Source organism: Muntiacus reevesi, chromosome 7 (assembly GCF_963930625.1).
Source record: "Muntiacus reevesi chromosome 7, mMunRee1.1, whole genome shotgun sequence".
Lineage (NCBI taxonomy): Eukaryota > Metazoa > Chordata > Mammalia > Artiodactyla > Cervidae > Muntiacus > Muntiacus reevesi.
The window spans coordinates 28,947,153-28,974,628 of NC_089255.1; the positions used below are offsets into that span (position 1 = coordinate 28,947,153).

The 27,476-nt window shown below is 40.8% G+C and overlaps 1 protein-coding gene across 2 annotated transcripts in view; it reads left to right on the forward strand.

The window, feature by feature from the left end:
- FMN1 (formin 1) overlaps window positions 1-27,476 on the forward strand; it is a 432,532-nt gene that overhangs the window by 385,522 nt on the left and 19,534 nt on the right. For both annotated transcript variants that reach the window (XM_065940546.1, XM_065940547.1), the window contains 2 exons: window positions 5,079-5,130; window positions 10,089-10,238. In XM_065940546.1, coding sequence (XP_065796618.1) covers window positions 5,079-5,130; window positions 10,089-10,238 — 202 coding nt within the window. The remainder of the gene's footprint in view (window positions 1-5,078; window positions 5,131-10,088; window positions 10,239-27,476) is intronic.

A 27,476-nucleotide genomic window follows, 5' to 3' on the forward strand; every position in this document is an offset into this window, starting at 1 on the left:
TTCATAGAGCTCTTGCATGGTCTTAATCTCTGCTTAATTCAGCTTGGAAAGGGTATTTCTCGTGACTCAGTTTATATGCAGCAACAGGGTTAACCACAGTCTGCTTAGCACAGAGTGGAAGTAGCCAGTTAGAAACACCTAGTGAGAGAGAACAGCACCCGTAAGCTCCAGGAAGATCACTCAGGCCTCAAAGGAATGTTCCCCCTTATTTGGTCATGTACGTAATTAATAATCATTGGATAGGAACAAACCACTAGTCGATTTCATATTTGGGGGAACTTGGTAGCCTAGGAGAGATGCAAGCCACCTCTCTGTGTCTGATTGGCTAAGAACTCAACTAATTCACAGAGATTCCTGCTTGAAGACCTAGGGAAATCATAGCACAAAAAATGGCAATGACTGTGACTTTTCCTAAAATGATGTAGCTATCTAAATCATTTTAATATAAAAAATTTTCTTGAAATTTGCTGAACTTAGAGCTTCTAGTATACAGTTTTAGCCTGACATTCTTCTTTAGCCTGTGTTCATATTCTGAATATAAAGGCTCATGTTCAGGAAACTTAGTATCTGTCTATTTAAGCAACTATTGTCAAGTATATACATTTTTAGCTAAAGTAATTTATTTAACATGTAGACACTTTTCCATGTTTAAGACCAGATGAAGGGGCTGCTCTCCTGAAGCTTACATTCAATGTTGTGTAATAAATGAGTAAATGGATAGTCTGTCAGGTAGATAGAAGCTCTAAGGAAAAGAGGCGGGGCGTGTGTGGCAGAGGATGATCTTGAATGTGGCAGGATCAGAGGAGTGATATTTGAGCTGAGACCTAATGTAGTGAGGGAGCCAGTCACACAGGGGCTGTGGGCAGCGTCCTCCAGGGAAGAGGAAAGGCAGGTGCAATGATGCCCAGTACACACACTCAAGTGTGCGCCTTCAGACATCCCGCCAGCTAGGCTGGAAAGGAACAAGCATGAGACGGAGGAGATGACGTCACAGGGGAGCCAGCGGGCAGACTGGCAGGGCCTCTGACCCATTGTACAGACTTCAGAGGCTTTGTCGGAGTGATGACAAGGTGTTTTGATCAGGGAAATGGATTAATAAATTTACATTGAGTAAATAATGATGAGATGCTAATAATACCTGCCCTGTTATTTATCAAGCATATCTTAGGTGCTAAGGGCTTTACATGTATTATTTCATTTAATCTTTATCACATCTGTGTGATGATAGTCTCTGTGGCTATGCTCATAGTACAGATGAGGCCAAAACTACACAGTTCACCATGAGTGACTTGTCCAGTCACACAGGTAGTATATGGCAGAGCTAGGCTTATTAAATAGCCTAGCTATTTAATATCCTTTGAAATATCTTAGCTATTAAAATCTTTTAATATCCTTTCAAATATCCTAGCTTTTAAAATCCTTTAATACCTTTCATGAGGTATCACAACATAGCTAGATATGATTGATTTTCTTTTCTTAATTGATTTTAACATCATAAGCATTAAATGAAAAGAATCTTTTTCAAATTGAAGTATAGTTGATTTACAATGTTGTGTTAGTTTCTGCTCTACATCATACTGATTCAGGTATAAATATGTATACATTCTTTTATTCTTTTCCATATGTTATCACAGGATATTGAATATAGTTCCCAAGGCTACATAGTACAGTCTTGTTATTTATTCATTCTATTGTATATATACTAGTTTGCATCTGCTAACCCCAAACAAGATTGCCGGGAGAAATAATCAATAACCTTAGATAACAAATGATACCACCCCTATGGCAGAAAGTGAAGAACTAAAGAGCCTCTTGATGAAAGTGAAAGAGAAGAGTGAAAAAGTTGGCTTAAAACTCAACATTCAGAAAACTAAGATCATGGCATCCAGTCCCATCACTTCATGGCAAATAGATGGGGAAACAATGGAACCAGTAACAGACTTTATTCTGGGGGGCTCTGAAATCACTGCAGATGGTGATTGCAGCCAGGAAATTAAAAGACCCTTGCTCCTTGGAAAAAAAAGCTATGACCAACCTAGACAGCATATTAAAAAGCAAGACGTTACTTTGCCAACAAAGGTCTGTCTAGCCAAAGCTATGGTTTTTCCAGTAGTCATGTACGGATGTGAGCACTGGACTATAAAGAAAGCTGAGCACCAAAGAATTGGTGCTTTTAAACTGTGGTGTTGGAGAAGACTCTTAAAGAGTCCCTTGAACTGCCAGGAGATCAAACCAGTCCATCCTAAAGGAAATCAGTCCTGAATATTCATTGGAAGGACTAATGCTGAACCCGAAACTTTAATCCTTTGGCCTCCTGATGCGAAGACCTGACTCATTGGAAAAGACCCTGATGCTGGGAAAGATTGAAGGCAGGAGGAGAAGGGGATGACAGAGGATGAGATGGTTGGATGGCATCACCAACTCAGTGGACATGAGTTTGAGCAAGCTCTGGGAATTGGTGATGGACAGGGAAGCCTGGCATGCTGCAGTTCATGGGGTCACAAAGAGTCAGACACGACTGAGCAACTGAACTGAACCCCAGACTCACCCTCCACCCTCCTCATCCCCAGCTCCCCCTTGGCAGCCACATGTCTGTTGTCTATGCCTGTGAATCTGTTTCTGTTTCACAGATAAGTTCATTTGTATCATATTTTAGATTCCACATATAAGTGATACCATATGATGATTGTCTTCCTCTGAGTTACTTCACTTAGTATGATAATCTCTAGATCCATCCATGTTGCTGAAAATGGCATTATTTCATTCCTTTTTATGGCTGAGTAGTATTCCAATGTATATATGTACCACATTTTTATGCATTCATCTGTGAATGGACATTTAAGTTGTTTCCATGCCCTGGCTACTGTGAATAATGCTGCTATGAACATAGAGATGCATGTATCTTTTTGAATTATAGTTTTGTGTGGATGCGTGCCCATGAGTGGGATTGCTGGATCACATGGCAACTCTGTTTTTAGTTTTTTGGGGAACCTCTGTACAGTTTTCCATAGTGGCTGCACCAACTTTTATTTCCACCAGCAGTGTAGAAGGGTTCCCTTTTCTCCACACCCTTCTAGCACTTGTTCTGTTTAAACTTTTTAATGATGGCCATTCTGACCAATGTCAGGTAGTTTTGATCTTTGATCTCATTGCAGTTTTGATCTTTTCACGTGCCTGTTGGCCATCTGTATGTCTTCTTTGGAGAAATGTCTGTTTAGGTGTTCTTTTTAATTAGGTTACTTGTTTTGTGTTGCTGAATTGTATGAACTGTTTATATATTTTGGAAATTAAGCCCTTGTTGGTCACATCTTCTGCAAACATTCTCTCCAATTTCATAGATAGTCTTTTCATTTTCTTTATGGTTTCCTTTGCTATGCAAAAGTCCTATCTGTTTCTTTTTGCTTTTATTTTTATTGCTTTGGGAGGCTGACCTAAGAAAACACTGGTACAATATATGGCAGAGAATGTTTTGCCTGTGTTCTCTTGTAGGAATTTTATGGTGTCATGTCTTATATTTAAGTCTGTAAGCCATTTTGAGTTTATTTTTGTGCATGGTGTGAAGGTGTGTTCTGACCTCATTGATTTATATGCAGCTGTCCAGTTTTCCCAACACCACTTGCTAAAGAGACTTCCTCTCCATTGTATACTCTTGCCCCCTTTGTCACAGACTAATTGACCATAGGTATATGGGTTTATTTCAGCCTCTCTATTCTGTTCCATTGATATGTCTGCTTTTGTGCCAGTACCATGCTGTTTCGATTACCATGGCTTTGTAGTATTGACTGAAGTCTGGGAGCCTTATGCCTCCTGCTTTGTTCTTTTTCCTCAGGATTACTTTGGCAATTCTGGGTCTTTTAAAGTTCCATACAAATTTTAAGATTGTTGATTCTAGCTCTGTGAAAAACGTCATGGGTAATTTGATAGGGACCATGTTAAATGTGTAGATTGCTTTAGGTAGTATGGCCATTTAACAATATTAATTCTTCCAATCCAAGAGTATGGCATATCTAAATGAAAGACATCTTAAGGCTCATAGAGAGTGTCTTGATGATTTCTCTAGACATATTTAAAGTGTAAGAGTTGTATTATCATATATGACAGTATTATGTTCTGCTTAAAGAGAAAATATATAAAAGAACCACTCCAAAATGAAACCTCCCAGTTTCCCTGTGGTCCCTCAGAACATGGGTTCTTTTATATATAAATATAATAGGTTTTTGTTGGTTATCCATTTTATTTTTTTTTTATTTTATTTTTTAGCACCAAGAACATTTTGTTTTGGGGTATAGCCAATTAACAATGTGATAGTTTCAGGTGAAAAGGGACTCATACATATACATATACATATATCCATTCTCCCACAAACCCCCCTCCATCCAGGCTGGCACAAAACATTGAGCAGAGTTCCGTATGCTATACAATAGTTTTTTGTTGGTTGTCCATTTTAAATATAGGAGTATGTATATGACCTTCCCAAAAGTTCTTAATCTGTAAATTCAGAATTCTATCTCAGTATCATTTATTTATTTAGTAATCATAAGTATTTTTTCCAATGCATTTAAAACATTGTTCTAAGAAAAGAGACCGTAGTTGTCCTTAGACCATGGGTATAGAGACAGCATATGCAATGATTCCAGTGAAATCCTTTGCATCTGAGCAGGACTGCTACAAATGGTACTGAGTTTATGTTGTTGTTTTGAGGGAGTGGGGTTGCTGAGCACATGCCAAAGGGTTACAAAGAGGCCAGCTATAGGTTGGGTGACCACATGTTACAATCTGGCCAAGATCATCCCCCTTTAAGCCTTTGTTCAGCATAATTAACAATATCACCCCTTTCAAAAGTATTCCAGAAAGAAAAATGAATTATATTTGTGGTCACTGTTAGCTATAGCTGTTAACAAGAAAGCAGTGATAATGGACATAGAGAATTGAGTACAACCACCAGGACGTGTGGCAGAGCTGCCAACCCCTGAATTTGGACTTATTTTGATAATAAATGGGTATAATCGAAGTCAGATTACACAAAGGATATATGGAAGAAAATGCTGTTCTGATTCATAATTCATTCTCTTTAACAGCCAAAAAGGAACATAAAATGGAAGAAAGTCACTTGGAGAATGCACAGAAAAGGTAAGCAGCTCTGACTGGCCTCAAGTCTCCCTTTGACCCTCCATTCTTTTTATATTATTATTAAGAACGTTCACACTGCTATGCAACCGTCAACACCAGCCTTCTCCAGAACTTCTTCTTCTCCAAGGGCAGACTCTGTACTCATTAAACCATAACGCCCCCATTCTCTCCTTCCTTCAGCCTGGCAGTCACCACCCTATTTTCTCTCTGTGTGACTTTAACTAGGTACCTCATGTAAGCGGAATCTACAGAACTTTTCCTTCTGTGACTGGCTGATTTCACTTAGCATAATGAATGATTAGCCATTCTTCTGACCACCTCCCCCACCCCGACCGTGAAGACTGTGTATCCAGGAGCAGTTTGAGTCTAAGGAGAGCTGGAGTGAAAAACTCCAGGAATAGCCCTTGGGAATAGTTTTCCTCAAGAAGCAGGGAATCATCCGGGAGTGACCCACCTGCCTCACGAGGTCTGACACTATTTCCATCTGTTTTACTCTCTCCTGTTACTCTGCTCCTAAAGACTCCATGGATGCTGGGAAAAACAGGACCCTTCTTAGTAGTACAACTAGATTAAACCAATTATTACAGGCACCTAAGAGGTATACATTTCTCCTCAGGTTCTGGAGGATGTGGTAAACAGGGGGCAGCTGGAGAGTAGGGACTCATCTCTCTGTGTGCCCAGAAAACTCCCCCAGAAGTTGGGAAAGAGACCTCAGAGGTCTTCTATTCAACCTCTCACCTACCTCAGACCTCTTCTGTGTTCTTGTTTGTCTTAATAGGCACCCAAGTGAAACTCTCCACCTCACCTGTTAGAGCTCAGTAATGATCTTAACCCTTCGCCTTATGATGGTTTTTCTTTTTGGCAGTTGGCTGGCATTAGTCAGCTTGGCCCGCTCCCACTCTTAGAAAAGTGAGGGGGAATACACTTAGGCTTTCTCATACTCAGAGCTGAAAAAACTGAGAAAAAGTTTGCTGGGACCCATTCTAAAAAGTACCAGAAAATTAAATAAGAGATAAGGACAGGAAACAGTATATAAGGTAAAAATGAACTTGACAAATGTGTGAGGAGAAGAGTTCACTAAATGCAAGTGAACAAGCTCTAGAAATGAACCCTTTTTGAATGCCTCCGGTTTCAGCACAATTTCTGAGAGTTCTGAAAGTCGGTAGTCAGTGCTGTTTCTGCTCTGCATTGACGAATGCCGACATCTTGCCCTTCTTCCCACTTAAGTGCCAATAAAATTAAAATGCAGATAAAAGCAAGGTGAAGGCTAATCTCACAGTGTTCTAAGTGCAGACATGTTCTTGAATCATGATTATCATCTTTGCATGATAACTTTAACAACCAAGATGATCACATGATTCTGTTTATAGATTTTTAGATTGTGGCCCTTTATTGGCTTTATCCCCTAAGTATTATATATATTTTACATTATCCCTGTATTAAGCTTCCCTTCGTCAGCATGTCAAGATGGTGTGTCTGTGTTATATAAATATCCCACAAGCATAAAAAAAGACCATTCACAAGGGCATATGGGTATCAGGCCAAACAAAATTTCACTTTCCAAGGTGGATGTCAAATATCTAATTCTTCTTCAAGATTCTCGCTCCAGGAAAAGGAGGCCCTCGTGAGAGGGGCTGATGTTGCTGCTGTGCATTAGCTATGCTGAGGGGGGTCATAAATTTTGGTTGTCAGCGTTTTCCGTGACTTTGTGGTGGAAGGTAGTCTAGCTTTCATGTCATACATGAAATATGTTAGATCCCATCTTTAATGTAGAAACCACAGTTGTTTGGTTACACTCTTGAAGGAGGTTGGTGGTCAGTGTTGCAACATTCGTGTGAGATTTAGGAAATTCTTATGTTGTATTCTCAAGAGAAACAATTTACTCTGAGGCTAAGGAATATTTGCTTTTCCTCAGCAGTTTCTGAAGGCATGCATGAGGGGCAATAAACGGATATGTTCCGCCCTGGCATCTCAATGCTGCAAAAGAAAAACTGTTCCCTTTGCCACGGGCTCTTTGATAGAATCGTTGTCTGAGCTCTCAAAATGTTTAGCTGAGTTGAAAAAGATGGAAATCAGGCAAAAAAAAAAAAAAAAAAAAAGGAGTTACAGCAGAGAGAAAAAGAATCAGGGAGCAATTGAGAGTGGGGTAGAGAGGTTTTATAGAACCTAATATACAATTAGAAACCTGTCTTTCAAAAGTTGAAAACTATGTTAGTTACCTGCTGAGAAACAAAAGAAAATTCCAATATTGTCAAATAGCAGCAGTTTTCATGTCCAAATTATAGAAGGTTTTCAATAATCAGTCTTCTGTGAATCAGAATTGAATTTGAAAGGAAGAGAGTTGTGTTTGGGGATGGGAGGGAGTAGTCTAGACCTTATCAGATAGCTGTAGGTTCATATTCTAGCATTTGACTTTTCCTGGAACAAAGGGATCACACTGAAATCCAACGAGGCACACCCTCAGAGTGGCTTTGTCTTCGTTAAACTTGCCAAGTGCCAAAGCCAGGCCATCCTCTGCAACTCTGTTTGTGTTGGTTCTTCTGAAGAGGTTCACTTGCTTTCTTAAACACATAGGGGAGAAGCTGCTGAAATTCATTCTTTCCTTTAGTTTTCATCCTCTTTGAGGGTTAGCAAGTCAGGCTCCCCCGTCCCGGGGGAACGGTGGTGAGGGTACATGGTTAGCTTCATTTCAGAGCTAGGAAGAGCAAGGCCCACAGGATGATGAAACGCTTTTCTCAAGCTCTGTAATAACCCACCAAACAATGCTGTCATTCTCTGAAGCAGCATCATACTTTCAGTGTCTTGGTCTCGCCATCTACACTCCAAAGAATGCCAGAGTTGGGGTTAAAGCACAGTGGTAACTGGCGTTTCTGTGCTCTTCACTATATCCTGCTGGAAAAGTAGGAAGATAATTTGTCCCTCTGAATAGTAAACATGAAAGACTTTCCCTTCTCTCTAAAGTGCACAAGTAAATATGTTTCTGTGTAGAAGGTCCGCATAAGGAAGAGAGAAAAATAATGGTGTGTTCTACGGGGGATAATGCACGTTATGTGTCATACAAGCTGCAACTGTGTCAAAAGTGGAAACAAACCAAAATTTGACTATTTTATTTCTTAAATGCATGTGTCAGTGAGTATGGACAGCAGAACAGTGGGTAGAGCAGAAAAAGCATTTCACTGAGAAATGATTCCATAGACCCAGTTCTGCCAATGAATAAGGTCATTCAGTCTTTCTAGGTCTCTGTTTTCTCATCTGTAAGATGGGAACATTGGACAGACTGACCCAAAATCCCTTCCAGTTTTAAAACCTTATGACTCCATAAGAAATTCATGGCCTGTTCCTTTAGATTACGGAACTCTCTCTGTACATATTTCCATGCTATAATATAATTGATGTAGTTTACATTTTGAATGAAATAAAAGTGTATGCTATAGACTGTGCATTGGGCTTTATCAGTGTTTTGACTGCCGTAGAATTAGGAGTCATGCCTGAGCAAAAGTGGACATTGCTCCTTTCTGGTTTTGCTCCAGAATATGTGTGTTTGGAATTATAAGAGAGTCCCTTAAGAAATTACTGCAGTTATTGCCTTTCTCCACCTATGCACTTCTAGTCTTTTAATAACTGAGAGCCAAAATTCCCTGACCAGTAGTTTTAATTTGCATTAAAAACAGATTTATTATTTACAGAAGCACAAAGAATTTATGGGACTCAGAGCTGCAGCTCCAGCTTGGATCTCGCCTAATCATAGCCATGGAATCAATTAACAGTTCATCTGTGAAATGTGATAAAATCTTATGAGATACATATTGCCCAATAACTGAGAACGAGATGAAAGTATACTCCATAATAGTAACGGGGCTTCAGGGTTTTACAATTGTTGTTGAATAGAGTTCCATTAGAAACTCCGTATTCGGGATGGCCACAAAAAAAAAAAAAAAAAACACTGTGTCTGAACAGATGATAGAGCATTGAGTAATAAACCCTGGCCAGTCATTCTTGCTTTGATTAGTTTCCAACACCCTAGAAAAGGGGGTCATTTATTTAAGTGTTCTTGCTCACGGCAAATGAGCTTGTGGGGCTTGGAGTGGGTGGGGGGAAGGATTGAGTGCAGAGCTATAAATTGCTGCAAAGCTGGTGCCTCCAAGAAGGGCTGCTTGGGGGGCCTGGGTAGTCATCTGGGAACAAGCCTCCATGGAGTTGGTCAGGAGTTGCTTAGTGATATCTGGGAATCACCCTTATAAAACCTGAATTCTCTTCTGACCCAGGTTAGAGATCATTTTTAAGACCAAAAATGGTTTTTCCTCCAATCCTTGCTACATCCTCAATTGTATGTATTTTTGTACATTGGTGGCTTGTATTCTTGTGATAAGCTTTAAAATGTAGGCTTCTTAAAGATCATATAGTCTTAAGTCTCTTATTTTACCCTTGAGAAAATTGAGAGTCGAGTGTTGAATGATTGACCCAAGATTACAAAGCCAGCAGATGCCAGAATAAGGATAAAACAGTCTCTTTATTTTCCATGGAGCACTCAACAGGTTGGGAATTCCCTACAGTCTCTCTCACTGTCCACTGCTAGTGGTACAGAACCAACATGGCGTCAGTGTTCCATGTAATCATTCAGCATAACACAAAGAGTGGGTAAATGACATGGATTTGAGATGAAGAACAAACCCCAAAGTTTTTACCTATGTACACCCTGAAACTATTCATGCTGATTTTATGCCGATAAGATGTGTCCAAGAGTATCCCCAATCATGTTGAATTTCTTAGAAAATTGGCTTCAATACTTAGGCTTAGCATAAGCCACTGTGACTGCTAAGCCTGGCTTCTGAACTAGAAAAGATTGGGGGTAGGGGCGGGGAGGAGTTTCGAGTGTCTTCTCTCTTCACATAATGGGTTTTGGCATTGACAGCTTCTCACCCTCCACCTCACACTTTGTTATTCCTCTACATTTGCAGTTTTGAAACAACAGTAGGCTATTTTGGGATGAAGCCAAAGTCTGGTGAGAAGGAGATCACACCCAACTACGTGTTTATGGTGTGGTATGAGTTCTGCAGTGACTTCAAGACAATCTGGAAACGGGAGAGTAAAAACATATCTAAAGAAAGGTAAGGCTCTAATAGACGGGTTAACACTGGGAGTCTAGGAAACCACCTTCTCAACCCTAATGAGGCGTGTACATCTCACCCATGTCAGCATTGCCTTTCAGATCAAGTGGACGTCAGGGAAGGATTATTGAGAGTTTATAAGGAAATGTGGGGGTGGGAGGGCTTGCTGTCCACACGGGCAGATACTCTCACGTGATCTGATAAGTTACACTTTCTTAACCCCTTCCAATTACTAGCTAGTAAATGAAAGGGGAGCTGTGCTAATTTGCAACAGATTGCTTCTCTGTGTATTTTCATGTCGGCCCAAGCTAAATGAGGCAGCCTTGCTGTCGCAGACAGTACAGACAAATAAAAGTGAATGCTTTTCCCATTAATATACTGAACTCGCATCAAAGGGAAGTCTCTGAGAGTCGGGCCACACTTAACACGGTGTGGAAGCCCCGCTCTGGATTTACAGCACCACTTCTGACTCCCCGCATCCTGCTGAGGACATCAAACTGCGTGCCGCTCGCCTCATTGCAACCTCCTGATTTTATTAGTTGGGGGTAGAAGGAAAACCTCGGCACTGAATAGAGGGAGAGGGTGTGTGTTCGTTCTCCTTAGAGAAAGACTGCGTTTGGCCCTGTTGATCAGGGGGAAAAAAAAAGCATTTCTGCTTGATCAGTGTTTTGATCAGGTTGCCACTGTTCTACAAAGGGTGTCATGGATTTAAACTTCAAACAGGTCTTGCTACTACTCCTGCAGAACAGATGTATAAGAGTGTCATTCAAAGTGGAGCTGGAGACAAAAAAAATTCAACAAATTAAGGGAAGTGGTTTAATTGTAGCATCTATATCTCACTAAACATTGAGACCCTAAAGTCCAAAATTCAGTACTTCTGTTCTTTACTTTGGAATCAGAGAAAAAGTGTATATATAACATAGCTATACACATACAGACACACACAGTACACTAATATATTTTACCTTAAAAAACTCATAATTTAGAGATTTCTTGACTCAGTTTTACTAAATCTATAAATATTTTCTCCAGGAATTTTTTCCTATGCTTGCTTTCTAAGGAAGTCACAGAGCTTTAAAAATGTGTATCAACATATCTTCTTCCCACCATACCTCTTTTGGAACATGGGAATTAAACTGAGTATATCCATCATAGAGTGAAGCAGAAAAAAAGTTAAGTGACATTGTTAAGAAAATAGATTGTTGATAACAGCATGAAAAAAAATCCTAAAAATCTTGACATCCAGCCCATTGTTCTCACCCCGCAATCTCTTGTTTAGCCCTTTAAGCTAAAATAAGCTTCTGTGGAATGCATTCTGTGTTCTGTGAGCCTCAGAAAAGTGGCAGAGTCAAGTTCTTCTGTCTCTAACGAGGTAGCAGCAGGCTAGTCAGCTCTCCACGTCCACACCCGAAGGCCAGGGAATTCCTTAACGGGCCCTGAATGTCCTGCCTTTTCTTGAAATTTTACATCTTAGATTTTGATCATAGCCCTTAGTGAATTTCTCCTTTTCATTGGAGCCCTGAAAATAGTCCCAAAACACCAGCAGAGAGGGTAATGAATCGCTTTTCATTTGGATAAACTACTACTGAAATACTGAACCATATTCCAAATGGAGTTTTTCCCCATCACAGAAGTTGGACCACACTCACTCTGGGCCTGGGGTGGTCCCAGCTGCCCTTCAGAATGACCTGTCCCCCTAGTGACGGTCACTTGCTGTGCTGCTTCCTGGGTGTAGCTGGTGAATTGCCCACTTCACACTCTGTAAACCAACACCTTTAAAGGGTCATGACTTCCCGGGACCCTTTTCAGATCTCATTTAGCAGTTCCAGGGGTTTCTTCATTCCAGCCGTGCTTTGTGAGATGGATCACCAAGGTTTCCAACCTAAAACAACATCTCTGAAAGTTAATGGTGGCTCATAAAATATTTGTGGAAGCAGCTTGTTTACAAAAATCTTTTTGTTAAGAAATCTTAGCACGTTATATGTATTACTGCTCATCCAGTTTAAAACAAACTTGTTAATATCCGGGATTTTCTCATGAAATGAGGGATTTTTCAATTGTTCTCTATATCTGCTAAGGGTTTTAGCTTTCAAACTATTGGCATCACATTCATTATGGTGAAATAAGAGAACTAACTCGAATTCTTCTATTATAATCAAATGAGAAACAATATGACTGCTTTAATGATGAGAAACAATATGATTGTTCTAGTATTATATTTAGTGCTGTTTGATGTTATCATTTTTATTGTACTTTTCCCAGAAATCGAATAAATCCTAACAACACTAAATATCAGGGGGCTTCCCTGGTGCCTCAGACAGTAAAGATTCTGCCTACAATGCAGGAGACCCAGACCCAGGTTCAATCCCTGAGTCAGGGAGATCCCCTAGAGAAGGAGTGGCAACCCACTCCAGTATTCTTGCCCAGAGAATCCCATGGACAGAGAAGACTGGCAGGCTACAGTTCATGGGGTCACAAAGAGTCGGATATGATTGAGCAACTAACACTTTCACTTTCAGCATACCATAGTATGAAAACATCCTCAAAAATTAAGTTCGTAACCAAATGAAAACTTGATAGCTTGTAATTATTAGGGAAAAAAACTATAGTTTGGGATTCAATAACTTCATTCACTTCATTTTTAGATGTGTTTGAAGGCCAACTAAAATCCCCAAAATCATTGGGAAAACTTAAGGATCAATAATAGTATTTTCAAAGGGACAAAGTCACTTCCAAATGAAATGGCAATTTTGAAAACTGCTTTAGGCCACTTGAAGTAGATTTTGGGTGACAGACAATATTTGCTCCTTGTTCTGCTTAACATGGTCTGCTTGAATGCACGTTCAGTTCAGTTCAGTCGCTCAGTCGTGTCCGACTCTTTGCGACCCCATGAATCGCAGCACGCCAGGCCTCCCTGTCCATCACCAACTCCCGAAGTCTACACAAACCCATGTCCATCAAGTCAGTGATGCCATCCAGCCATCTCATCCTCTGTCATCCCCTTCTCCTCCTGCCCCCAATCCCTCCCAGCATCAGGGTCTTTTCCAATGAGTCAACTCTTTGCATGAGGTGGCCGAAGTGTTGGAGTTTCAGCTTCAGCATCAGTCCTTCCAATGAACACCCAGGACTGATCTCCTTTAGGATGGACTGGTTGAATCTTCTTGCAGTCCAAGGGACTCTGAAGGGTCTTCTCCAACACCACATTAGTTTGATGCAAAACTGAATGATGCAACTCCATTGCAGGGTAACAAGTACTCTTCATGAGACCCAGAACAATGTCTAAACACACAGATGACTGATTGAAACGTTCAATATGCTTGTGCCTTGCAAATGAATGATAAACCCTATTATTAAGCTGGTGTCAGGACACAATTCGGTATTTGAGTTGAAGAAACAGTACTTAACTGGGAGTATGGTTTACCTGTGGATTAACTCTGTCAGTGGAAGAGCAAGCTACTATATGATGGTATATAACAGCATTAAACTTTGCTTGTCATGAAAGCCATTATTAAGCCGAAATGGCAAGCTTCTAAGACCGGACACAAGTTCAAGGTGCCCCGCTCCCTAGACCTTAGTCTGTGACCCACCCAGTCCTCATGCTGCCCAAGTACTAGAACTTACTCTCTAGTGAAATATACCAGGCTCTTCTACCCTTCCTGAGTACTGGAAGTGCTCCGTAGTATAAAAAATGACTTCTGGATAGAGAGTTGAAAATCAGCATTTTTATGCAATTAGTCTGCTTTGTGATCTTGAGCCAGTCACTTATTGCTTGAGGGACCCAAATATCACATTTGTAAAAGGTATGTGTTGGGATGAGGCAGGAACTAAATGCTTACTAAGATCTTTTCTGGTTTGAAATCTCTATGAATCAAGAAACTATTTTTTTTTTTTATATATTCTGAGAAACTGTGCATTTTCTTTCTGAGATAATGTCCCTCACCTTTGCTCCTGAGCTCATAGGGGACTAGACCAAAATATATTTCAAGCCAAGGTGTGGTGGTGAGCTGGGGAGAGCTTTGGAGACAGGCAGAGTTTCCACTGTCCTCTTGGCCTTAGTAACTGTCAACAGCTACCTTGGCTCACAGCCCCAGCTCTTCCCCTAAAATACTAAGGTTGGTCTTGAAGACCACGTTTTTTTCATTAAAAGTATACACACAAAAAATTTTCCTCTGCTTATCTGCATCCAACATTGCATTTGCTGGTTTATGAAAGTTCATCAAGATTTTTATTCTCAGAAGCAGCTTTGGTTCAGTTTTACCTTTTCATTCACTTTTGTATTTGTGTCTCTTGACATGCAAACATTCAATGAATTTTTGTAACACACATTTCTTCCACTTATTAAATCAATGGGTTATCGGAACCATATGCATAGTGGCAAGGAGGTAACTTAATTTTTGCTGCTACCTTCACTGACTATTCTTTACTTACTTTCTGCTTTTTTTCTTTTTTCCTGTTTAATTACTCTGGCATATACAACTCTTCCTTATGAAGTTTCCTACTCTCTAGGATATGTTAAGACTGCTCCCTACATATGCCCACACATGCACATATAGAGGCTACAAACCACTGCTACCCACAAAATGAGCTATGAATTTGCTAAAGGTAAAGAAGTCCCAGGGGAGTCATGACTCCAGGAATAAAGTCTTGACAAATAATTCAACCCTGAGCCAAGTCAAACTTTAAAAGTACCATTTAAAAACCCATAATGGCTGAGTAATGAGTGAATAAGGAGTTTGGTAAATTTTATATGAAATGCAAATAAGACATTTTGTTATATACATAACTATAATTTACACCATGGGGGAATGGACTATTAGTTGGGGTGTTTTAAGTTCAGCTAAATAACAACAGAGTTTTTGTTTTAAGTGTACTAGTTGCAGCAATTATGGTTAATTATGCAACTGCCATACCCTTGACAGCAGATGGTTCAGAGCTGTTGTGGGGTTATCCCAGAGCTGTTCTCAGGGCCCCACTGCTCAGGTCACTTTAGGACCAGGAGCTGGGGACTTGGAGTGGCCGTCACTCAACCCACAAAGAAGCTGTTGATTGCAGTGTAGACATTACAAGAATTCCTCCCTTTATATGATAAAGTTATTCCTGGAAAAAGTTCCACAAACTAAAATTTTTATTTATTGAATCATGATCATTACAGTAATGTCTAACAAGTTAACTTTCTTTTCCCCAGCCTTCTGTTATGTGGTTAAATGATTTATATGCACTTAACTGCTATGAAAGGGCTTCCCAGGTGACGTAGTGGTAAAGAATCTGCCTGCAGTGCAGGAGACCCGGGTTCAATCCCTGGGTTGGGAAGATCCCCTGGAGAAGGAAATGGCAGTCCACTCCAATATTCTTGCCTAGAAAATGCCATGGACAGTGGAGCCTGGCAGGCTACAGGGGGTCATGGGGTGGCAAAGACTCAGACACAACCAAGTGACCGAACACGTATATATACAACTGCTAAGAAACTTCATATTTTAAAGGACCCCTTTAATAATACAAATAATCACCCCCTAGTTGATTGGCATAACTTTGAATTTTCCTAAGTCAAGTGTGAACGGTTCTGTACAAATACACAAATGGTAAATGTGGGCTACAGTCCATAGGGTTGCAGAGTCAGACACAACTGTAGTGACGTAGCAGCAGCAGCAGCAGCAGCATAGGTCCCAACAAGTTAACTTATAAACAGAATGTGTGATTATCCTGATCACAGAGAATTAAGCCTGCTTATTTCCCAAGCTAAAACATTAAAACCCCTATGCAAAGTTAAAAATATGTCATGAATAAGGAGAGGAGATAGTAGATTTTTTAATGGTAAAAGTTATGGGATCATTGATTCTCAAAAACTAAAACACCTCTTTTGATCCTATTGCCTCTGGAAATTATCTATTTCCTGTTCCTTCCAGCTTCTTAAAAGAAGAGTTTATATTCATCTCTGCACTTCCTTTTCCATAACACTCTCCTTTCTGTGTCAGTAAGGATGAAGGCTCTGCTGCCATAACAAAGACCAAAGTAAATTTTACTTTTGCATAACAATCTGAGTGTAAATTGTTTAGAAATCCCGCATCCAGATTCCTTTACTTTTGTGACCACCATCATTAGGTGTGGTCCTTATTCGCAAGGCCAACGGCTCACATGATGTCCACCAGCTCTGAGTTCCTGTCCATGGAAAGGGGCTGGCACACCCTTTCCTTTAAAGGGTGTGGCCTGAAAGGTATGCATATTTCACTAGGCAGAACTCAGTCTCACAGCTCTATGCAAGGGAGACCAGGTAAGGCAGGTTTTTCTAGGAGCCAGGGCCCAACTAAAGACTGATGAGTGCTAGTCACTCAGTCATGTCTGACTCTTTGTGACCCCTTGGGCTGAGGCCCACCAGGCTTCTCTGTCCATGGAATTCTCCACACAAGAATACTGGAGTGGGTTGCCATTTCCTTCTCCAGGGACTCTTCCCAACCCAGGGATCAATCCCAGGTCTCCCACATTGCAGGCAGATTCTTTACTGCCTGAACCACTGGGGAAGCCCTGATTTCTGTTACTAAAGAGAGCAGGAGAAATGAATGTTGAGACCATTGGCAGACTTTGCCCCCTTTCTCATTTGCAGAATCAAGCATCTGACTTCTCTCCATTACTAGCTTTTGACACTGATGCTAGTTTCTTCCATCTTGAAGGTGCTCTGATGGTATTCTGGGGCTCCTTCTGCAAAGTGACCATCCCTCTTCCATCTCCTTCATCAGCTCCTCTTTTTCTTCTGTTCCTTAAGCGTGGCTCTTCCCCAGGGTTCGGATCTCTGTTCCTCTTTTCTTCTTTGTACTCTGTCCCGAGTTAATCCCAGTAATTCTCACAACTTCATTGAACACCTCTTTGCCCAGTCCTCCTACCCAGAAGCAACCTCTTAGTTCTAAGCCTTGGACTGAAATCTCCTACTTCACACTGAGCATTCCCACAGGCTGCCCAGCCTTCATCTGCGATTCAGTATTCCTACTCCTCTGAGGCTCCCTAACTTCCTTTGGTTAGGGAACAAATTCATTTCCCTCTCCTCCTCCCACTAGTCAGTGGCAGGCTGGAAACTGGAATCATATTAATGCTACAAGATTCACTTTCCACTCATTGCAAGCTTCTCAGCTTTGCCTCCTTAGTGGCTGCTTTTTCACTCTGCTTTCTCAGTGACTTTGCCCTAGTTCAGGACCTTATGTCTCCCTGGATTACTGCTACATCCTCCTACTCTTCTCTCTGCCTATAGTTTTTCTATCTCCTCTTCACTGGCACTTAATATTGTATCCAGTTATCTTTTTAAAACAGAAGTTAGATCACATCTATTTCTTTTTATTTATACTTAGCTGTAACATATATACACTTTTAACTTTTTGTATTGGGTTATAGCTGATTACCAATGTTGACTTCGCATCTGTTTCCTTAAACGTACTCCTATTTAAGCATATTCTGTTCTGAAATAAAAGGAAGAAAATCAGTCTTGACTTGTTCTTATATTTATTAACTTTGAGAGCCTTACAACAGCCCTGAAAAGGTGTATTACTGTTGTACAACTAAGCAGAGGAGAGAGTAAATGAATTGCCAGCATCACAGTTTCACTCCTAAGGTACAGGATGGGGATAAGAACCTAGGTCTTATGTGACAACTAAAGCTTGAGCTCTTTCAATAATTCCATATTTCTCCCAACTTAGAGTATGAGCGTCCAAAAACTTACCTTAGCCTATTTTCCAGCCTCATTTCCCATATCCTCATCTCCCTCACTCAGGATGTTGACTCAGCGTTTCTCACATCTGCACATCCTTCCCTTGTTCTCTCATTGTGTGGGCTACCTCCAATGCCTCTCCCCTAAATAAAAGAATTACACCTTCCTCTGGTATCAGATAGCATGTTTTTCTTACTATGCTTTAGCACTTAATTCATTCCAATGTGTTATTGTGGCACTTTACATGTCTTTGTCCACCTTTAGGATATAAGCCCATTCCTTGTCATATCTTCTATGGTACATCTCCAGTGTAGAGCCTGATAATTGTTTATTGATAGAGAAAGGACTTTTCAACATAGTACAAAATGATGCTGAGTGAGCATTAAGGATCCTGGGCAGGGTGAGTGTGGAGGAGGAAGTGAATTCCTAGGAAAAATGAGGGGGCTAGGGGGCACTTTGGGAAGATGGTTAGCCATCAAAAGGGCCACCCTCTGCAAAAGTTGTAGAAGAGATTCAGAAGCCTGTATGGGAATGCTGGATATCAGTCACTTCCAAATTTGGCAGGTCTTCTAAATCACCTGGAGAGCTTTGTCAGATCTACCAAATCAGAATCGCAGAGGGGTAGAACCTAGGGACTCGCCCTTTTAGAAAGCTCCTCATAGAGAGGACGAGCAAGAACACAATTTGTGTTTGGTTGCTTCAGTAAATGCCTTGGCTTCATCCCCAGATGAAATCTATCAGATCAGCTTTGGAGATGGGAAGAAGTTGTTCACATTCCCAGGGAGTCTCACTATGTTCAACCAATCCCCTAACATAAACGTTTACCACTTAATCAGCTTGATTTAAGCACATACTTTTAAAGTATCTATTCCTTAAGTGCTCTGAAGCTTCCTATTCTGAAAGAATTTAACCTGGTGATCACTTAATGCCTCCTTCATAAAGTTCTCTCTGATTTCTGTGAGCTATCTTTCCTCCAGAATTTGGGAGGGAGGAAAGAGATGGTTTCTGTCTCTTTAATTTTGGTATTAGTGATTTCTTTTCCATTCATTTTGTTATAGACATTTTCCCCTCAAATAAATCATAAGCCCTAGAAGACAATGGAGAAGGGAATGGCAATCCACTCCAGTATTCTTGCCTGGAGAATTCCGTGGACAGGGGAGCCTGGCAGGCCACAGTCTATGGGGTCACAAAGAGTCAGACACGACTGAGTGACTAACACACAGAGAAGACAAGAGCAATGCCTCCATACTTATTTGTTCTCTCTCTGGCATCTTCTATTCCCTCATACATAGTGAGTGCTCAATTAATATTTGTTGAACAAATAAACAATCACTGTGTTTTCGTTTGGCATGTTGAAATTGATTACAAAATTTGCTGCCTACTGCTGATAGATGAGAGATCTTATTTATTTAGACTTAGGTGGTAGAATTCCCCAAACATATCCCATATGGGTTGCTTTTGCTCAGGTATCTAAAATCTTTATAGCTTGGTTAAAGAGGATAGACATGTTCAAAACAAGAAAGACTAGTTAGTGGGGTAAAACAATCACCTTCTCTGTTCTTGACTGTATTACTTTCAATTTGTCTTAAAAAAAAAAAAAAAAGTAGGAAAAAAAAAAAAAAAGGAAGTGAAGATCTTTAGGATTCATGGCTGTGCCAAGCCTCAGACCTCTTTAGAGCTCACATAAGAACCTTTGAGAGCATCTGTCCACACTCTATTTCCCTAGCTTGGCAGACAGCAATGGAAACCCAAAGTAAGTCTCCTTCATTCAGCTAGAATATTTCTAAATTGCTTATCTGTGGGACTCCTGACAGCTCCTGCCTTGGGCAGAGAATGGATGGAATGGGGGGCTGCCTGGGTATATAATTTGAGGGGCGCCAGAAAGACTGCCTGCTCCACCCAATCTCCCCTGCTTCCTCCCCTTTTTGTTTTAGTCACCCCTGCAAACAGGCTCTGATCAGTTCCAGTTTTTGGTGAGACTCAGTTGGTGGTAGAGGTTTCAAAACCAAAGGAGGAGGGGGACATCTACAAGCACGTGCATGTCTTCATTATCAGGATTGGAAAAGTCTTCCAAGGACTAGCAGTGCATTGCCATTAAACTTGCGGATTTATGTCCCAGGGCCGGCTTGAGTTTCCAAGCTGTCTCCCAGACGCCTCTCCCTGGACAGGGAAACACAATGCTGTTACCTTTCACTCTGCACCTAAATCGCCCAGGCGGCTCAGGGTGTTTCGTCTACCAAGTGCAGAGTGATTGGCTTTAACTGATCATTGCATTCCATTGCAAGTCCAGGACCCCCCTACTTCCACTCCCCTGTGTCTTGGGGGGAGACACTCTGCAAACGGAAGCGGCCTTTGTTCTGCAATTAATCATTTGAAGTCAGAGTTTGTTTGGGTACTACTAGTGATAACCCACAAAAGCTATCAAGTGACTGATTGTGTAAGCTGGTGAAATGCAGTGTCTAGGCGGACTTCCTTCATTGTATATAGAAAAATATCTTAGGAATGAGGTAGAGAAAGTTGTCAAATGTAGGAAGTGGAAGTGATGGGCTAATTTATCATGGAATCACTGAGAGGCTAGATTCTGATGTGTAAGGAGCTGTCTTTTAAGTCTAAGACCTGCCTTACTTTCCAGCTGGTCTGTCTTACCATGACTGCTGGTGAGACTGGCCTGGGGGCCATGTGGATAGAAGGGTTAGTCAAGGTCAAGGGTCAGACTCTGAAGAGGGAATAAGCATAGAAGAGTGTGCGTCTATCCCAAGTCTGTAGCCCTGCTGGCCTGCCTGAGATAAATGATTTTGAGGCTACCCATTATTTCATATTGTCTATGGCTGTCTTCTTGGGGTTTTATTTTCTTACCCTTTGGAAACATTCCACATAGACGAGTTCATGATGTTCCCATCAGCTGCTGCAGTGAGGGAGAAATGTCTGTTTACATTGAGGAGATGATGAGTTTAATCTTTGTGTTGTAGGTTTTTTTTTTTAATTGAAGTATAGTTGATTTACAATATCATGTTAGTTTTAGGTGGAGTGTGGTTCAGTTATACATATATTGTATTTTTGGTTCTTTACTGACAATAAAGAGTGACTTTATTTCATTGGCTTTCATAACTAGTATCTCTGTGTAGTAGTTTTATCAAGAATTCAGAAACACACTTCATGAAGGAGTGTTCTCAAGGCAGATAGAAATAAGGGCAGTTCCTACAGCCCCTGCGCGGATCTCCTGCCCTTATTATTTAGAACCCAAGCTGGACCTTTGCCCTCTTACCCCCACCCTGGTGTGGAGAAATGTCCTGACTCAGTGAACTGAGGACAGTACCTATGGACACTTGAGGAGTGTCAAAAGATGTAGAGAAATTTCACAGAGTGCCCATACCTTCCTTCTAATGTCCAGGCTACTAGGCAGTGATTGGAAGGATACCCTGACATAGCAACACCTTCTAAAAGCACGTTAAAAACAACCCCTATGATGTTAATACCATCTATGCTGCAGGGAATCCTAATGAGGAAAATACCTCAGCCTTCTCCATCTAAAGTACCGGAAACTATGTACAACTGAACTTTCTTAAGCAATCAAGCCACTCCCAGGCTTCTCCAAAGTCTCTTTGAATAGTATTCTTTGCTCCTTGACCTGATGCTACTTAGTTCAAGACTGCAAGGAGATCATGGCAGGGGAGTGAATAATCTGTTGGTATTTCATCTCTGCAGCTTCTTATACAGTGTCTCTTGTTTTTTTCTCCTAAAGGGAAGATGTAAAAATAGCACCTTATTATAATAGCACTTTACTTATGGAAGAAGGTGTCCCTAATAATGGCTGGTAAGGCCAACCCACCCTGGGAAGCCAGACTGGCAAGACATTTATTTAGAAGCATGATCTTCAGTAGGTGTCAATACCTTTTCCATCCCACAAAAGCCGTATCCACCCTTCAGAGAGGTCCATGCTGGAATTTACGAGGCCACAGACAAGGGCGTCTTTTTCTCACGTCCCTCTGCTGATCATGTTCTTCTGTGTATTTCAGAATAGCCACCAGAATGAAGAGCTCTCATACTTGGTAGATTCTGGTTCACATGTTTTTGAAGTTTAGGATAAGCCTAGTGACATAGTTGTTTGGATCTTTAGCTTTTCTTATCCTGTCTTTCGGGGACCTTGGGTGTTATTCACAGCAGCTCGCTGACTCAGACACCCGTTACTACACATACTGGCGCTCAGAGCCTGCTGTGCCCCCTTTCTAGACTATTTTGACCTCTCTAGTGATGAGTGATATCAAGTTTTCTTTAAACAGGTTTACATTACAGCTGGTCAGATTTCATGCTTTTACCAACATGCATTTCATGAACTATGTTCCTGTAATGCTGCTCTTTCCTTTGCCTTCATCCACCCGTGTTCCCACAGCCATTGACTTTGAAAATCTTCAGTGAGCATGTGTAGATGGTGTGAGTCATGCAGTGGTTAATGTTTCTAGGTCACACCATCCTGGATGGATAACAGAGCTTCTTCTTTGAAGCTAGCGGCACTATAAGTAAAACTGTACTCCTGTAATCCTGCGTCATTTCCTCAGTCCCATTGTTAGCATTACAAGAGTTGAATGAGTTATTAACAAGTATGTCCTGCTAATATAACCAGATTATCTGTTTTCTACTTGCTGAAATGAATTCATCATCATCATTTAGAGAATTTCTAACAAATCACACCAACAAGTGTTTAAAACAGAATGGTAATTTGTGGGAGTCATCTACCTGTTTTTTTTCTTTTTTTAAATTTTTTTTGAGCAGTTCTAGGTTTACAACAAAATTGAGAGGTAGATGGATTTCCTACAGAGATTTCCTGTATAGCCTCCGTCCACACACATGCATAGCCTCCTCCATTGTCAACGTCACTCATCATAATGACACTTTTTTTTTTTTTAACCAAAGATGAATATATTGATATACCATAATTACCCAAAGTCCATAGTTTTTACTTTAGGGTTCACTGGTAGTGTTGTCCATTTTCTGAGTTTTGACAAAGTGTGTAGTAATATAATCTATTATAACATCTGATATCATACAGAGTATTTTTCACTGTGCTAAAACTCCTCTGTGCTTTGTCTATTCAGATCTCCTTCTTGCCCTGCAGCCACTCATCTTTTTATTGTCTCCATGGTTTTGCCTTTTCCAGGACATTTACTCATTTTTAAGTGCTGAATTAACCCTACTCTTTAGATTGTAGATTTCAGCCTGAGCTATGATTTGAGATCAATTGTGTCCAGACAGCAGTGAGTTGCCTGTGTGACTTTTTAATTTAAAAATACAGCCTAGGCTTATACATAAGAGTTATTCAGAGGTTAATAGGCTGACAGTCTTGTTACAATTCAGACAGTTATTTGTAATGGGAAAGAAAGGAAACAGGAAAGTACAGATGACCCAAAGAAAATGTTAGTTGCAGTCAATTAAATTGGAAGGAATCTTAGGGTATAATCAATTAGATTCATTTCATCTCCAGTCTAAGGTATTAAGAGCAAAGGAAGTAAGCAGAAATGGAAAAGTAGAATAGGGCTGAAATCAGGAAGATCAATTAAAATTTCCAGCACAAAAACACGAAGAAAATGAATCATAATGAAATGTAATGTCTTTATTACAGGGAAGTAAGTGGATGCTCCCATGGGCACTTAATTTTCCCACATTTCAGCTCCTCTGAATCTGTCCCCACAATGCCTGTCTGTAAGTCTTTGTCAGAGGCTGTTGATCTTCCAGGCTTAGAACGTTTCTGGAAAGTATCAAGCAGAGGAGAGTGCAGAACAGGCTGTGTTTTGATTTTTAAAGCTTTGATATTTTATTAAAGCCTCAAAGCTGGAATCTGGTGACTATGGCTGTCAGAAGAATCATTCTTCTGAAAGGGCTTGTCTTCTTAATCAGCTCTTTATCTCCCAGAGATCCCTGGACAGTTCTTTAAGAAGAAGACTTCTCTTGACTCTCGTTCTCCTGGACAAGAAGGTCGTTTTTTTCTCCTTCTCCCAGGAGATTCAGTGGGTTCCACTGAGTTCCATACATTAGGGTTTTCCAACTTTTTATTTTTTTAAGAGCTTTTTTTTTTTAAAATACAAATGAAAACATTCATGGAACCTCAATATATTAAACAAATAAAATTTAACTTTTCTGGTTGAAGTAGTCTTGCAGATGCTGAGGTTAAGAGAATCCTTAACGCTTCCTTCTTTTCCTCAGGCACCTTTGCTGAGTTTTAAGGTATTTTGGAAGACAGTTTGAGAACGCTGCTCTAAGTCGTTGGTTATTCCATTAGTGACACGGAGTACGAAACAGCCTAACACTCTACCCCATCTCCTGTATCTCATTTACTTCTTGGTTTGCTAGTATGCCCAATCCCAATGAAGGCACATCTGTTATTATAAAGTTCAGGATGATTTTAGTATATTCTGCCTTGTACATTGTGAACCAGTGAAAAGTTAGATGTCAAAAGAATAAAGACATCTTCAGTCTCACAGAAATCTGGGTTCTGAGTTGGTCTCATTCAGCTGCAGGAATACACATCTAGCCTGTAGAAACTCCAAAGTATGCCCAGTTTTAAGATCTTCCAGAAAAGGAGGCTGTAGTGTGGAGAATCTGAGCCCTTGAATGGAAAGACATATCACTCTTTGGAATGCAGTTCCCTCAACTGCCTTGTGATCCCAGCTTTCTGATGGGTTAAAGAAAAAGTGTGATTTTGTCCATTATCCAGATCTTTTCATTGAGGATGGGAATAATATTTTCTTGGAGCTTTCTACAGAGAAGCAGAATTTCCTCTGCAACCAAGGAGTAGAAGCAGAATTCCCTCCCCAACTATCCAAGGTTGTGAATTATATCTATGGAATAAAGACTGAGCAGGACTGTCAGAGGACACATGTCACCGCCCTGCTCATATTCTTGTCTTTCCCCAGTAACCTTTGACAGCAACTGAAATTTACTGGGGCCCTCAATAAGTCTCTAGAGATACATTTTAACAAGAAGGAAGAAAAGGTTTTCAAAAATCAATTTTACTAAAGCATTTGTAAATTCAAAGTAGTTCTTTTCTTTCTCTAACTTGTTTCTATGTTTTTCTCCCTATATTTCAGATTTTTTTTTTAGAGGGTATGAGATGTGATCTTTGAAATCAAGTCTAGGTATTCTTCTATGAGTAATCATAAGCAACTGTGTGTGATAGTCTAGAGTAAATATTTAGAGAAGAAACAAAAAATAGAACCAAGATCTAGGCCAGAGCCAAAAATAAGTCCATGAGCAGTGGAGCCGAGGAGGTTAGAAATTGTCTACCCAGTTCTTTGACTGAATGCAAAAAAGTTCTTACTTCGTTAAGTGAGAGAGGCGGATTCCAGACTTGGGAAAAGTTGTATCACCTCACGGAGCCTCAGTCTCCTTGGGGACAAAGCAGTGTGGATACTTTCAGGAATCCTGGAATGTGTACATAATCTGATATGTGTAAATATTTAGCACATTTGGGTGGCCTTGAGCATCCTTTCCTTTTCCATACGTAGGACTCAAGATTTACTAGAGCTAGATTTTTAAATGCTTTTACGTGTTATTTTTTCCCCCCAACGCCAAATGCAGAAAATAATTTTTCTACAACTTCTGGGTATTTACTAAACATTTATGCTTGTTTAAGGAAGGGGGTAAAAATTGTCAGTGCAAGTCATTTGTCACATAGACATTTGCTAACAACTGACTGGTGTATAGCACAGTGCTAAGTGTGGGATCAGGGAGGACAGTCAGATATGCAGAAGGCATAATGGCTGTCCTCAAGTGGTTCCAGTAGTTTAAGGGAAATAAGACACCTCTACAGTCCTAAGAGGAAAAGTTCCTAAGTGCCTTAAGAGAGGGGCAAAGTGCCCTTTTGCTTGAGAAAAGAGCAATTACTTATGACTAAGAGAGATGAAGGAAGCTTTCATGACGCTGGCACTTAAGCTGGGATGAGAAGAATGGGAAGAATTTGAACACATGGAATTGAGTAAAAAAGTCATTGAGGGAACAGTCAGAGCAAGATGCAGGGGAGAGAAGAGCCTTGGTACAAAGAAGAGTGAGGAGTTTGACCAGGACAGGAACACATGGAGTGAAGTGAAGGAAAGGATGCTTGATAAGTAATCACAGATAATATGTTTCTTCAGTTTTCATAGCAGTTATGCTCTTTAGGTGTGATATTATTTCCACTTGAAAAAAAAAGGGTTTTTTTTGGCTAGCTAGGTCTTAGTTTCCCAACCAGGGATCAAAACTGCACCCCCTGCAGTGGAAGCCCTGAGTCTTAACCACTGGCCCTCCAGGGAAGTCCCTATTTCCACTTTTAACAGATGAGGAAATTGAGGCTCTAAAGGGTTAAGTGATTTGCCCAAGGGTAGTATTAAACTAGATCTGGGTCTGAAAAGGTAAGATAGACCGGTAAACTACACTTAAAACAGGGGGAGCATTGAGTGCCAGAGTAAGGAATTTTCTGGATCCTATACTGTAGTTCTGGCTTCCCTGGTGGCTCAGTGATAAAGACTCCACCTGCCAATGCAGGAGATGCAAGTTTGATCCCTGGAGAAGGAGATGGCAACCCACTCCAGTATTCTTCACGTGAGAATTCCATGGACAGAGGAGCCTGACAGACATCAGTCCATGGGGTCGCAAAAGAGCTGACTTAGTAACTAAACAACAGCAGCAACGTGCTATAGTTAAAGCATCAGCAAGCTCCTGCCTGTGGGCCAAATCCACTGCACAGCCAGCTTTTGTAAATAAATTTCTTAGAACGCAGCATTGCACTGCCGTTCAGTCACATCATTGTAGGGCTCCTTTCATGCTACAACAGCAGAGTTGAGTAGTCCCAGAGACGCTATGTTTCACAAAGTCTAAAATATTGACTCTCTGGCTCTTTACAGGAAACCTTTGCTACGCTGGCTGTGGTTGACTGGAAGTCACTGAGACTTTTTTGAGAAGGGAGATGCCATTCTTAGAGTGATGTGTTATTCATTGATATCATTTTCATCAGTAGGATGCATCGGAGGGAACTAGATAATTTCAAAGACTATTTTAGTAATCTAGGCCCTCACCCCTGTGCTCTCAATCACAGTAGCCTTCCAGCAAGTTTCTGACCAAAACTTGGAAGCTTAGAGAATCCAGGCAGGCAGCAAAAATGACTGAAGTGTGCCAGGTATGTGCAAACAAGCTGGTGGCTGGCGGCACCTCACAGCGTCGGGCAGTGATGGCAGGTGTTGCAGACTGAGCTGTGGTCTCAGACAAAGGCCACTCACTGTTACCGTGCCTTCTAGTTTTCTAGGGGAGGCCAGAACTTTGGATTCTGTTTGAAGTCTCTGCATTACCCACACTAGCTCACATTTGTTTAAACCTCCTGGAGTTGATGGAAACTGAATTTGCATTCGTTTAAATCCCCCTTGGCCAATCACACTGCCGGCCTCTTCTCTTCAATTTCTTCCCACGTGACTACCAGAACACCGATGTTGAGTGAACCTAGTGTGATCAATGACAGCAGCTGCTGTCCCTTCTTCAGCAGGTACAGGACACTTTGACCAGTTTTTAAAGGACATTTTTGAGAG